Source organism: Trachymyrmex cornetzi, unplaced genomic scaffold, assembly GCF_001594075.2.
Source record: "Trachymyrmex cornetzi isolate Tcor2-1 unplaced genomic scaffold, Tcor1.1 scaffold184, whole genome shotgun sequence".
NCBI lineage: Eukaryota > Metazoa > Arthropoda > Insecta > Hymenoptera > Formicidae > Trachymyrmex > Trachymyrmex cornetzi.
The window spans coordinates 47,264-60,524 of record NW_017296462.1 but is presented as its reverse complement, the minus strand read 5'-3'; the positions used below and the strand labels follow the sequence as shown (position 1 = coordinate 60,524).

Sequence of the window (13,261 nt, the reverse complement as noted above, 5' to 3'; positions counted from 1 at the left end):
CCAATTTTCACGATTTATTTTTGACACCCATAAGGCCTTCCGTTCTTCATTAACTGGAAAACATCGTAGCGAAAAGCCTTTTTCGCTATTGTTGTGACATCCAGGCACACAACAACCAGTCATATTTTCTTCGAAGAAGATATTAAAATTATATGATTGATGACAAGGTTAGAATGTCACTTTCGACTACATAATATCTGTTGTTTTATATATTTTTAATTCGAAACCTTTATAATAATGTATAGGCTTACCTACTTATAATTCTAATATAAAACGATTTCGCATCACTTCATTACAGTTAAAGCTGCCACCGTGACTCTACGCTCTTCGTAGTATAAGGGTCTAGCGTCTCTTTACTACTAGAGTCCCAATTAGACGCCATTTTATTTCAGATTGTCGCGACTCTCTTAAAGGGACTCTAGTCGCTATATGCTGACAGCACTGAAAATATCGTTCCAAAATGAAAGCTGAGTTTGCATGAAAAGCATGCTTATGAAATTGGAACACTATTGGTAGCATGCACTTATGACGACGTGCTCGCAGCGCTGACAAACAATTTTGGAACACAGCCCAAGCAGTAGCATTGGAAGCAATTGGAAATAAGGTGGAAGTGGAAACCTGCGATGTATTAATGACGTCATACGTGCTGTTGGGACACATTTGAAGCGTCATGTGGACCGGTTAAAACAACGCTCCAAACGATTCGAAGCATTTGTAGCGCCAAGTGGACCGCACCCTATATGTAACTTCGGCGTGGTTAAACAGTTGACACATGTCAAAACGGCGATCTATATTACAGTTGCATGCACAGTAATTTAAAAAACTGTATTTCCACATGAAATACAAATTTTTCTACCACTTTTTATAAAAATTTGGCAACTTATAAAAATATCGTAAAATTCAACAGTGGTCATAATAATGTGGCCAGGGACTGTAAGTAATATTAATAAAAATTCCTAAGCAACATAATAATACAGTTATTTTATACTTCCTTTCAAATGTTATTTACTTTTAGGTTTAAAAATCAAGTTTCTTGTATATGAATACATGCAAAATTAATGCACGTTTCTATTAATAATATAGATTAATCTTAATTGTGGTTTAACGTACTTTTTATCTTTTCTTAATTCAAAGAAAAAAGTTAGAGTACACTATGCCAAAAATTAAAGTAAGTCTATATTAGTAGAGAGAGAGATTAGTCTTGCATTTATATCTGTACAGAGTTTCCCAGTAAATAAGCTGACGTTACTCGTCATTTTGATATCATCTTAACGGCACTTTGACGTTTAAGATGTCAAGATCACAGTCATGGTATGGGACGTTTTGCAGTCATACAATCGTCGTTTTGCCATCATTTTGATTACTCTTTTTGACATCATATTCCTAATCAATTTGACGTCACATTGACATCACCTTGACTAAGTAGTTTTCACTGGGTTAATAGTTTTACATCAACTTTATATGCGAAAACGCAACTTACCTGAATAATATAATCGCAAATCTATTCTCGCCTGTAAGCACATAGAGACCAGAAAAAGGAAAGATCGTAACAAAATCATTTAGAATTATCGTCGTAATTTGCTGTTTGCGCATGTCTAATTAGTTAAATCGACTTACTACGAGAATCAAACTTAGCAAACATAAAACGTAATTATTTTCAATATTTATAATTTATATCTTGCATGTTGTAGCACTTAAACTATGATCCGTTTTTTTCACGTATATGAGGGTCGCTTGAAAAGTTTTGAACCTCAACATGAAGATGGTATTACTCGTCAAATTATTCTGGTACTACAATCGTACACGCTTTGAAAGATACCTGTGAACATTATAGCCATTGTAGACCCCCAGTTGTTGTTTGACAATCATTTGTGCCCGTAGATGTCAACGTTTTTGTAAAAATGGAAAAAATCAAATATCGACAATCGTCATAACAAAAATTTACGATTTGCGGTTCGAATTAATTAACTCACTGAGAAAAAAAATTTATTCAACGAAAAAAAGTTATTTGACTCAACAAACTGCTGCGGTAGAATACGTGCAAATAAATATCAATTATGTAATAACAGCAAAGTATTTTGCTCAATTACTATGACAATTTTAAATTTGGCTCAACCAAACCGAGTTATTGCAGACAAAATGTTTATTTGATTTGAGAATATATTTAATTGAATAGTAACTTATTTTGACGATCCATTAAATAACATTAAGTTATAAGAACGAAGGATTCTTAATTTAAAAACAATAACGAGAGAATAAAGGGCACATAAGAGTCAGATATAATAAAGTATATTAAAACATGAAAAATCAAAAATTAATATAATATTCTATAATCGATTAAAATATGACATGTCTCACGATTGAGCCTTCTTCAGAAATACATACAATAGATGTTACATTCGATGAAAGCAGTCGAAAAGATAAAAAAAATTATACATAAAGTAATGATAGCCAGTGAGATGCTTTGCTGAGAAACGGAAATCACTCGCAAACGGCTAGATGACCGAATGTTTGAATTATCCGTAGTTCCGGTAACAATCAAGTTAGAAATAAATTACGAGAATAATAAAAAAAATTGAGTAAAATTGTCACTCTGACCAAAGCAACTCACCTAGCTGGCCATAAAATAAAATTTCACATGCCGATAAGATGTTCGTCAATTTCTGAATTATTAAGTGTTAGTGTGTTAGTCCATAGTAAAATAGGTAGTCATAATATAAAATTAAAGATGTATAAAGATAATAAATAGTGTATAAAATATATTAAAAATAAGACACTTGGTAAACATATATGTTAACATCAAGGCAGACCAACACTGACTGACGAATAATAAAATAATCTTAGTAGTGCAAAGTCAGATTTTGTTTATTAACTGTATGTAAGCTTTGTATAAACTCTCTGTATCTCTTTGTAGGTTTAAACTGTTTTTTTGTTTTTTAATGTTCAACATTTCAGAGATTAAACGCTTATTATAACAAGGTTCTTCATCTAAAATTGTCACTTTATCCCAATTAAAGTTATGTCCAAGCTGCAACCTATGCTCAGTTATCATTGATCGAGTGGACGTGTTTCACCGGATGTGATTTTTGTGTTCGTTAATTCTTGTCTTCAGTTTCCTACCTGTCTTACATATGTTGCATCACAATCAACACAATCGATCTTATAGACAACATTATTTTTTGAAAAATGATGTAGAGGATCCTTATGTACTTTAATGTATTTTCTTAATTTGTTCGTACTATAGAAAGAAATATTGATGTCATCTCTATATTAAATTTTTTTAATTTATCCGTCAATGATGGAATAAAAAGAACTATGAACCAAGATGCGGACACTGATGATTCGTCCTTTTCTTCTATGTCATTATGCGATACTGTCCTTCTTCTTATAATGCTTTTGATTCTGTTATTTATTGTTTCAAAAATGAACTTTAGAGAGTAATCATTAAGTAATAATATTTCGATTATCTTTGTTAAATTTTTATTATGATCTTCTGAATTCGAGAGTAGAAAAGCTCTATCTACTAAACTAATGATTACTTCTCTTTTTTGTGAGAGGGGATGATTCGAAAAAAAATTTAGAAGTCTCCCCGAAAAGGTCGGTTTTTCATCAAAATTTAGTTGGTTACCAATAGTAGTGATTGTAACATCTAAAAAGTGAGTCATGACCTATTTCTAGCGTAAATTGAAGACGAGTATGAAAAGAATTAAAGCACTCCAAAAATTGATCTGTATTTGAAGAAGGAACAGCAGCATACAAATCGTCAACATACCGATAGTAAAATAATACATGATCATTAAATAACATCAAGGCAGTTCTCTCTAATTTTTGCAATACCAAGTCCGCAATGACTGGAGGATAGCGGAGAGCCCATGGATGTGGCGAAGTTTTGTTTATAAATGTTGTTATCAGGAAACTAAATTTTGATCAAGAGGCTAACTCGTACAGTGGACTACCATTTGACGATACAATGATTCTATATGAACAATCCGGTTTGTGTATCTTCGGCAGTGCATAGACTCTCGGTAACGAACCATCATTGCATGACAATTGTCTGTATTGAGAATTGTCAACATAATTACGTTCCTTCCTTTTGCAAGTAAAGATCTAAGAATTTTGATAAGCTTACTGGTAGGGTCTTTTTTAATTATTTCGTATGTTTCTTTATCTTCTAACATTTCATTCACTTTTTTGACATACGTATCTTTATCAAGACCGACTGTGACGTTACCTTTATTGGCATGTGTTAGAATGATATTGAGATGTGCGTCCATAAATTCTTTTGTTTCCATTTCTAATTTTAATATTTTCTTGTCAACAGATGATGTAACAATATGCGAGTTTACTATGTTGTTTAGAATTGGGATAGAGTGGTTCGTGACATCTATTTTTTTGTCTATCAGGAATCTGCAGATGCTACGTTGAATGCTTTTAATGCAATCAATTACAATGTTTTTCTTATTGGAAAGAATACTGGCGTTAGGAGTCAGGCGCAGGAGTCGCGCAAATAATACACTTATGAAGCTTGAAACTTCTTTATTCAACTGTTACGTCCAGCGGACTCACGCTGCCTCTTTTCTCTTTCTCACGGAGACCTAGGTGTTATCAACCCCCTAAGACTTCTAGGAAAAGTAATAAAAATCTTTTCCCATGAGAAAGTTTAAAATAAAAGACTCTAGTGTCTCCATTAATGCCAAACAAAATAAAGTTAGAATCGGTGAACGCAGGGAGCTAAGGCACCGCCGATGATACTTCCCTTGGACAGCGCCATTAAAAACGGCAATTAATGTCAGTACTGGCGCCTAAACATTTTTTTTTGTTTTGACAAGCAAGTCGCGGACGATTCTCACGATGTCCGCGACCATAAAATATAAATGTGACATGCGAAGTCCAGGAAAAGTGTTTGACGGACGCGTGCCGACAGTGCACGTACGCTCGTCTTAATCGGTGCACGCGCATTTTCCCATAAATTTAGGAAAGTCATAAACTAAGACGACACTCGTTGATACCAACCGACTTCTTTCCTCCCCCATAATCTCGACCAATCCAAAATCCTGAAAGTCATCCCACCATCCAAATTTGAACCCCACTAACTAGGAAAAACCGCTATATAAACCACGGTTTCGCGGTCCTGAGCGTCTTCTTTTTTGTCTCTTGCTCTCGTCCTTTTGCTCTTGTCTGTTCATCTTTTGGTTTTTTCTTTGCCGAGAGCTGTACAAGTTCTTAAAGTCGGTCGCCAGGATTAATCCAACCTATCTAATTCATTCAAAACCGATCAAGTTCGAGTCTCGAGCGCACTCCGTTTCTTATTTGTAAAAAGAAACAAAGTATTAGAGTCAGTGACTTGACGCCCCGAGGTCTCAACTACATAGCCGACCACGAAGTTTCCGAAGCCTCGTCACCAGACTCACCAGACTTCATCGACCAGTAAGTCAATACACCCTGTTTCTTTTCTTTTCTTTTTTTTATTGTTCTTTCTTTTCTTTTCCTCCTCACCGTATTTAAAGCCCGTAGTTATTCTCGGTTTTCGCGTTCAGTTTTCCTTTTTTTTCAGTTGTTCGGTAACTGAGTAATAATTTTTCGCTTACCTTCAAAATGATATTGCAGTGCGCTCTAACGGGTCCACCGCTTCTCCATCTCCACGCCGCAGCGTGATACGTTTCGTAAGGTCGCGCCAAACTGTTATCCGAACCAGGACTCGTACCGCTCAAGAACTTCGGCCCGCGGCCCAACCCTGTATTACTCACCCTCCGACGCCGAACGCTCCGACAGAGACACTCACGGTACCCTCTTTCCTCTCTTTGTTTTCTCCTCCACTAGAGGTTTCATATTCACCACCACCACCACCCTTACCTATCTCACCTGATGAGACTCTCGATCCACAGATCCCAGCTCCTCACTCTGACTTCGATCCCGAAATCCTCACCTTCACCGATCAAACTACCCTTCTCCCCTCCCAAACCTTTCATTACATCACATCCATAGAAGACCTTCATTTCTGGGTGACTGCTCCTCCCAACACCTACCAACCTGCCATCGTATATTTAGAAGGTTGCCCACATCCATTTACTATCCCGGCTGAAAATCTAACTCCCTTTTTTGAATATTCCCTTCCTCCCTAAATCTAAATTATCACATTCTCATTATTATTATTATATATCTCATTATTATTATATATACGCACACTCTCACACCTACACTATTATTATATATATATATATATGTATCTTTATATACACACCTATATATCTATCATGTATTAAAAATTCTAATTCTTAATTATATTTTATATTAATTAAACTCGTTTTGATTTATTTCGAGAAATATCTCCTCGTATTTTTAATCGGTTCGCGTTACGTTCACCCCCTCAGGTTCCATGCATGCGGAACCTCAGACGTAACAACAAATGCGCTAAAATATTTCGGCTCATTTTTTAACTTTCCTCAGAGCAAACACAAACTAACATGCATAAAGTAAAAGTTATCCTGTCATGGTGAGCTCCCTTACATTGAGATTTTAAATGCCAGAGTTTAACAAAAAGAAAGAAAAGGACAATGAAAAAGAAGGGAAATATTAAAAATGTCGAATTAAAGAGAATATAGAAACTAATTTATCAAAAAACTAAGAATATAATTAATTATCCCGAAAATAAGGACGCTCACCACGATTACAAAGCATCGTATCGCAAACATTACCATGAATAATTCAAGAACCAGTTTCTGATATGTTGGCCAGTCGGTATCAGACACAGTGAGTCACTTTTTAGTTATTATCTAGTATTAATGAAAATTGTAAAGTGATAAAAAATCTCGTCAGAAGGACTTGCTCTGAGGAAGGCTAAAAAATGAGCCGAAACATGTAAGCGCGTTTGTTGAATAAAGAAGTTTGAAGCTTCATAAGTGTATTATTTGCGCGACGTCTTCTGCGCCTGACTCCTAACGCCCGTATTCTTTCCAATAAGGGAAACATTGTAATTGATTGCATTAAAAGCATTGTGCATAGCACTGGCATAGCATCCGTAGATTCCCGATAGACAAAAAAATAGATGTCACGAACCACTCGATCCCGATTCTAAACAACATAGTATACTCGCATATTGTTACATCATCTGTGGACAAGAAATTATTAAAAATAGAAATGGAAACAAAAGAGTTTATGGACTCACATCTCAACATCATTCTAACGCATGCCAATAAAGTAACGTCACAGTCGTTCTTGATAAAGATACGTATGTCAAAAAAGTGAATGAAATGTTACAAGATAAAGAAACGTACGAAATAATCAAAAAAGACCCTATCAGTAAGCTTATAAAAACTCTTAGATCTTTACTTGCAAAATGGAAGGAATGTAATTATGTTGACAATTCTCAATACAGACAATTGTCATGCAATAATGGTTCGTTACCGAGAGTCTATGCACTGCCGAAGATACACAAACCAGATTGCCCATATAGAAACATTGTATTGTCAATTGATAGTCCACTGTACGAATTAGCCTCTTTTTTACATCGCATAATATTTGAAGCAATCCCTAAAGCTGAAAGTTATATAAAAAATAGTTTTCAACTTGTTGAGAGACTAAAAGATTTAAATTTGAAATCTAATTATAAACTAATTTCATTAGATGTCGTTCCGTTGTTTACGAACATTTCAATAGAAATAGTTATAGATTGCGTAAACGAAAACTGGAATTTTATTTAAAAAAACGTTTTATTCCGATGACAGAGTTTCTGACGGCAATTAAGTTTGTATTAGACTCTACGTATTTTTTATTTGATAACACCATTTATAAATAAAACTTCGGTACACCCATGGGCTCTAGGCTATCCTCTAGTCATTGCGGACTCGGCATTGCAGAAATTAGAGAGAACTGCCTTGATGTTATTTAATGATCATATATTGTTTTACTATCGGTATGTTGACGATTTATGTGCTCCTGTTCCTTCTTCGAAAATAGATCAATTTTTGGAGTGCTTTAATTCTTTTCATACTCGTCTTCAATTTCCGCTAGAAATAGTTCATGATTCACTTAACTTTTTAGATGTTACAATCACTACTATTGGTAATCAACTAAATTTTGATCAAAAACCGATCTTTTCGAGGAGACTTCTAAATTTTTTTTCAAATCATCTTCTCTCACAAAAAAGAGGAGTAATCATTAGTTTAGTAGATAGAGCTCTTCTACTCTCGAATTCAGAACATCATAATAAAAATTTAACAAAGATAATCGAAATATTATTACTTAATCATTGCCCTCTAAAATTCATTTTTGAAATAATAAATAACAGAATCAAAAGCATTCTAAGAAGGAGGACTGTATCGCGTACTGACTTCGAAGAAAAGGACGAATCATCAGTGTCCCCATCTTGGTTCACAGTTCCTTTTATTCCATCATTGACGGATAAATTTAGAAAATGTAATAGAGACGATATCAAGATTTCTTTCTATAGTACGAACAAATTAAAAAAATACATTAAAGTACATAAGGATCCTCGACATCATTTAAAAAAAAATAATGTTGTCTATAAGATCGATTGTGTTGATTGTGATGCAACATATGTAGGACAGACTGCTAGGAAACTGAAGATAAGAACTAACGAACACAAAAATCACATCCGGTAGAACACGTCCACTCGATCAGTGATAACTGAGCATAGGTTGCAGCTTGGACATAACTTTGATTGGGATAAAGTGACAATTTTAGATAAAGAATCTTGTTATAATAAGCGTTTAATCTCTGAAATGTTGAACATTAAAAAACAAAAAAACAGTTTAAACCTACAAAGAGATACAGAGGGTTTACACAAAGCTTACATACCGTTAATAAACAAAATCTGACTTTGGAATATCAAGATTATTTTATTATTCGTCAGTCTTTCTTGATGTTAACATATATGTTTACCAAGTGTCTTACTTTTCATATATTTCACACACTATTTGTTATCTTTATACATCTTTAATTTTATATTGTGACTAATTATTTTACTAGGGACTAACACACTGACGCTTAATAATTCAGTAATTGACGAACATCTTATCGACATGTGAAATTTTATTTTATGGCCAGCTAAGTGAGTTGTTTTGTCCAGAGTGACGATTTTACTCAATTTTTTTATTATTCTCGTAATTTATTTCTAACTCGATTGTTACCAGAACTCCGGATAATTTCAAACAACCGGTCATCCAGCCGTTGGCGAGTGATTTCCGTTTCTCAGCAAATTTATCACTGGCTATCATTACTTTTTATGTATAATTTTTTTATCTTTTCGACTCCTTTCGTCGAATGTAACATCTATTGTATGTATACCTGAAGAAGGCTCAATCATGAGACCGAAACATGTCATATTTTAATCGATTGTAGAATATTTTATTAATTTTTGATTTTTCATGTTTTAATATATTTTATTATATTTGACTCTTATGTGCCTTTTATTCTTCTCGTTATTGTAAATAACATTAATTGAGACAGCAAAAGGATATGTGTCAAATAAAAAATATAATAGGACAACCAAATTCATATTTAAAATAAACTTAGCAACGAACCACGATAGCATCGATTAAAAAACTTCATAGCTTGAAGACATAATATACGCAACCGATGGATATCGTTAGACATATTTTGTTAACGCGTCATATTTTCATAACGCGGGGTCGAGAATATAGAAGTCGTAGCAGTCACAGGGTCTTAAGTCGTAGAAAATTAACCAATCACAGTCGAATATAAGAAGAATAATCAATGATTGGTCAATTTTCTCTCTCTATGACTTAAAATCCTACTATTTCTATTGTAGACCCCGTATAATGCTGAAGGTGGAATGATTAATCATTCCTTATTGTTATGTTGCTGCCGTTTTGCCGACAGCATAACCTACCGCTATATATTGCTAACCGTTTGTTTTTAAAATTTCGTCAACTGATTGCCAGGATAAGCAATTATATTGCTACATTTGTAATGTGTACTATTTTTATGTCAGCAAATGTATGCCAAATATGTAAGACAATTCATACAATGCATCAGTTTGTTCAATATGTTAAATCACGTTTGATTATCTTCGCATTAATAAAAGATTCATCACACGCTAGATCATAATTATAGGATGGATTGGGATAATACTATTATTCTTGATTCCGAACAATCTTTTTATAAAAGATTGGTCTCAGAGATGATACATATCAAAAGACAAAAAATGGGTTTAAATAAGCAGAGATACAGAACGCTTTCCTGAAATCTACCTTACTATCCTTGGAAATATCCCCTCTACTCACCAATAGTTTTTTCCCCCTCTACTCTTCTTCCCTCTCCTTTCCTTACACAATTTTATAAAGATTGTCGCTTACTACGTTGTCATCACATTTTTGTCAAGAATAGTTCTTTCCAAATTGTGGCCAGAACTTGATTTAATTGTACACTATATCTGCGAATTTACTTTTTCGAGAACTCGTTTCACTAAATACGTACCTAGTAAGCGATTTCAACTACTAATCTAAACCGATTCTTCTTATTATTAATAGGTAACATTATATATAAAAATTTTTTGTTTTTTTTCGATTTTTAATTAGAATTTGAAAATTATGTATTTCACAACTCGTTACATAAGCGAATGTTAAATTTTGTCATTATCTATTCTGGACTATCGATTTATTGTCAAGTATTTTTTTATTTTTTGTAACGTTCTTTTATATATTTTACTGATGATCAAATATTGATCGAACGTTTACTTTTTCTTGTTATAATTTGAAATATATGACTTTCGCTAAAAACATCTATTGCCATGGCTGTATGCTCTTGATTGTTTATATTAATAAAAGATATTTTTGTCAAGTTAAATGTAAAGTTGTAAAAAACATTGATGATTTTAATGATATTTTGCTATAGATTACAGAAAAATGGCAAATGATCGTTTAGATATGGTAATATTTGGCGCCACTGGACATACTGGAAAATATGTAGTGAAAAATGCAACTCATATGTATAAGGATCAGAAAATGAAGTTCGGTATTGCTGGTCGTAGGAAAGAAGCTTTAGACGCAGTTGTTAAGGAATTTGCCTCAGATATTGGTACATTTAAAACCTAGAACTGATTATTCCAATTATAATGGTAAATCATTTTATTTATTATTAGCAAATGTTATCATATTACATGTATCTTATTAGTGGATGTGCCTGTTATTCTGGCTGATGTAAAAGATGAAGAATCTCTTAAGAAAATGACAGAGCGAGCAAAGATACTTGTCAATTGTTGTGGTCCATATAGATTTTATGGAGAATCCGTTATCAAAACATGCATTGCTACTCGTACTCATTATGTTGATGTCACTGCTGAAGAACAGGTAATTCAATGGTTATACAATAGTACAATGATCGATTGATGATTTCTCTCTGATATCTTCATTATTTTATTAGTTTATGATTGAAATGGAATTAAAATATAACGAAGCAGCAAAAGAAGCTGGCGTCTACATAGTAAGCGCTTGCGGCTTGGACTGTATTCCTAGTGAGTTGGGAGTTATTTTCACGCAACACAAATTTGAAGGAGAAATGAATGCTATTGAAATATACATGAGCGCATGGTTAAGCCCTACTGACAAGATAGGTCCGATTTGCAATTATGGAACTTGGGTAACTTTTGTACACAATCTGGCTCATGCAAAAGAACTACCTGCATTACGCAAAAAATTATATCCTATCAAGTTGCCTGAATTCGTACCGAAATTAAAATCAAGGTACACACGATTCTGTATCTTACATGTCTTGCGTATATTTATAAATCATTTTTTTCAACTAACAATAAGTCAAATATAAGTAAATTTTCTATGCGTATGAAATGTTTAGACAATATGCAAGTTAGTGCAATATTGATAAAAAGAAATAGTTATTGCAATAACGGTAAGCAATGTTAATAATTCAATTTATTTTGCAGAAGTATACTGCACCGAAGCGATGTTTCTGAAGGATGGTCCTTACCATTTCCGAGTATCGATCGTTCAGTAGCTCTTCGTACACAGCGATTCTTATATGAGAAGCATAAAGAGAGACCTGCGCAAGTTCAATTTTATGTTACATTGAAGTTAGTATGATAGGAATGAATATATTGACAAATAACTTTTGTTAAATATTCTGTACTTACTCTATTAGATCTTTCTTAAATTCTGTATTTACTATTTAGATATTTCTTCGAATTCCTGATGATGGCCACTATCGCTATGTTTATGTTCGTTTTGTCTCGCACAGCATGCGGTCGTAATTTACTTCTAAAAGTATGTGTGCAAGTACTTGCGCGATTGTCAAAATCATTTAAATAATATAAGATATTTACAGTACCCGACTCTGTTTTCACTTGGTATCGTAAGTTCGAATCTGGAAATGCTGAAACCAACATATTTTTCTGTTACGTTTAATGCTAGTGGATGGACTGAAAAATTGGCTGAACCTACCGATAAACACACAGATCCACCTAATAAAAAAGTAATCACTAGAATGTCTAGTGATTCTCCCGGATATGAGTTAACTAGCATCTCAATGATCTTATCGGCAATAACAATCCTTAACGAAATTGATAAAATGCCTGACAAGTTAGTAAATTATTAATTACTTATCAATGTAACACTTAATGTCTATTGAAGTCATTTTTGGAAAATTTAAAAATTATTCACTTATATCTTAAGATAATTAATTACAATTAAAAGACAATTAGTTACATGTTGAATTTTGATTTTTTATTTTTATGTATTAATATTTTTACAGCGGAGGAGTACTTACTCCCGGTGCTGCATTCGGTAAAACATCTCTAATCGAGAAATTGATAAAACATAATATTAAATTCGAGGTGATATCATCTACGGAAAAATAAAGATAAGAAACATTTTGACGCCGAAACATGTAATGTAATACAATATATAACGTTAAGTTTTTTAAATTTAATATATATTTTATATCAATTTATCAGAATGATAAAACTTTAAACATTTATTACACATAGCTATATTTAAACTTAACTCTAATTTGCCCTCGATATTCTTGATACTTTTGTTATTTAAAAGAGTCCTTTAATTTAATTGTTTAAAGATAAGAAAAATGTATTTAATTCTGTTATGTACTGTATTTTAATACATTTTATTTTTATGGTTGATTCTGATATTAACATTTGTTGTGGTTTCGAATAAACTTTTATTTTATACACTTATATTTCACAATATTTCAACAGGAAGGTATTTATAAGACACAATATATATGAATTTTATAGTTACTGAAGTTTAACAAA

General features: G+C 33.0%; 1 protein-coding gene across 3 annotated transcripts in view; it reads left to right on the top strand.

Annotated features, from left to right (window-relative positions):
* Positions 1-12,871, top strand: part of LOC108759422 (saccharopine dehydrogenase-like oxidoreductase) — a 31,658-nt gene extending 18,787 nt beyond the window's left edge. For 2 of the 3 annotated variants that reach the window (XM_018504868.1, XM_018504866.1), the window contains exons 2-8: positions 10,876-11,058; positions 11,155-11,330; positions 11,404-11,723; positions 11,921-12,067; positions 12,167-12,257; positions 12,319-12,572; positions 12,745-12,871. In XM_018504868.1, coding sequence (XP_018360370.1) covers positions 10,887-11,058; positions 11,155-11,330; positions 11,404-11,723; positions 11,921-12,067; positions 12,167-12,257; positions 12,319-12,572; positions 12,745-12,850 — 1,266 coding nt within the window. In that variant the 5' untranslated portion in view covers positions 10,876-10,886 and the 3' untranslated portion in view covers positions 12,851-12,871. Of the gene's footprint in view, positions 1-525; positions 934-10,875; positions 11,059-11,154; positions 11,331-11,403; positions 11,724-11,920; positions 12,068-12,166; positions 12,258-12,318; positions 12,573-12,744 lie in introns of those variants that run through there. The other variant, XM_018504867.1, reaches the window with a different exon arrangement.
* Positions 12,872-13,261: the final 390 nt, after the last annotated feature.